At 38.2% G+C, this 1,106-nt stretch overlaps 1 protein-coding gene across 1 annotated transcript in view; it reads right to left on the reverse strand.

Annotated features, from left to right (window-relative positions):
- Window positions 1–225: 225 nt before the first annotated feature.
- LOC119594484 overlaps window positions 226–1,106 on the reverse strand; it is a 3,986-nt gene continuing 3,105 nt past the window's right edge. The window contains exon 3 of the mRNA XM_037943517.1: window positions 226–616. Within this exon, the coding sequence (XP_037799445.1) occupies window positions 441–616 (176 nt within the window). The 3' untranslated portion in view covers window positions 226–440. The remainder of the gene's footprint in view (window positions 617–1,106) is intronic.

Below are 1,106 nucleotides of genomic sequence, written 5' to 3' on the forward strand. Positions count from 1 at the left end.
ACAAGTGTACTGAGGTGTCTTCTGATTATTTGATTTTCTTACTCATAAATCTGATAATTGTTTGTCTCAATTATTGTAATAATCACACCATTTTCGACGTGTTCAGTCATCATTAGTCATCAATTTAAAAATTTCTTTTTATTCTCATTTACTAGAGCTCGTGCTGGAAATATTGTTTTTTCGCAACATAATTCCAAATAAAAATCTCAGTAAGAAAAGGAAACAATTCAAAGCCAAATTTATTCTTCAAACACGAGGCACAGAAATTTGCACAAAGAAAAGAAAAGAAAAAAATCCTTTACATTTCATCGAAGCCCAATAACTCCAATTAAGAAAAAAAGAGAGAGAGAGAAAAGCAAAAAACACGAAAAGAAAATCCACAAATCCCGCGAGAAATCCGCGATCACAGTGCTCTAATCCCTCCCAGAGAGAGAAGGGAGTTAAAGGCAAGGGTTTTGCCCAGCGAACACGGGTTTCTTCAAGTAGTTCTGAATCTGACACGCGAGGTCCGTGTACTCCGTCCTCAGTGTGTCCAACATGTACTGGACGCGTTCCATCTCGCAGGCGCTGCAGCCTCGGCAGATCTCGCCTCCAGCTTGAACGTCTAGGATCAAACCTGGATGAATGGGGAAGAAGAAAGCATGAAGAAAAAATGGAATAACGAAAATAAAGCAATAATGAATTAATAAATGAAAAGCAAAGGTAAAGGGTGTTGTGTTAGTTGCAAGTGCCTAACAAGTACTGAACATGTTTCTATCTCGCCTGCGGTTAGTGCATGTAGGATCAAATCTGGACGAATAAGGAAGAAGAAAACATTAAGGAGAACAGAAAAACATCAATAAGGAAATCAGGAAAATTGAGGAAAAGGAAAAGCAAGTGTCTAACATGTACTGATCATGTTTCCATCTCACAAGCGCTGCATCTAAGGCATATCTCACCTCATCCACGAACGTCTATTGGCAAATCTGGACGACTGAGGAAAAGTAAAAAAAAAAAAAGATAGAGGAAGGGAAACCAAGGAAAATACAAGAAAAGGGAAGTAGAAAGTACGAGAAATAAAAGCGTATTAGTAACAAGTGTCTAACCTGTACTGAACAAACCTGGAC

The sequence above is a fragment of the Penaeus monodon genome, chromosome 34 (genome assembly GCF_015228065.2).
Source record: "Penaeus monodon isolate SGIC_2016 chromosome 34, NSTDA_Pmon_1, whole genome shotgun sequence".
NCBI lineage: Eukaryota > Metazoa > Arthropoda > Malacostraca > Decapoda > Penaeidae > Penaeus > Penaeus monodon.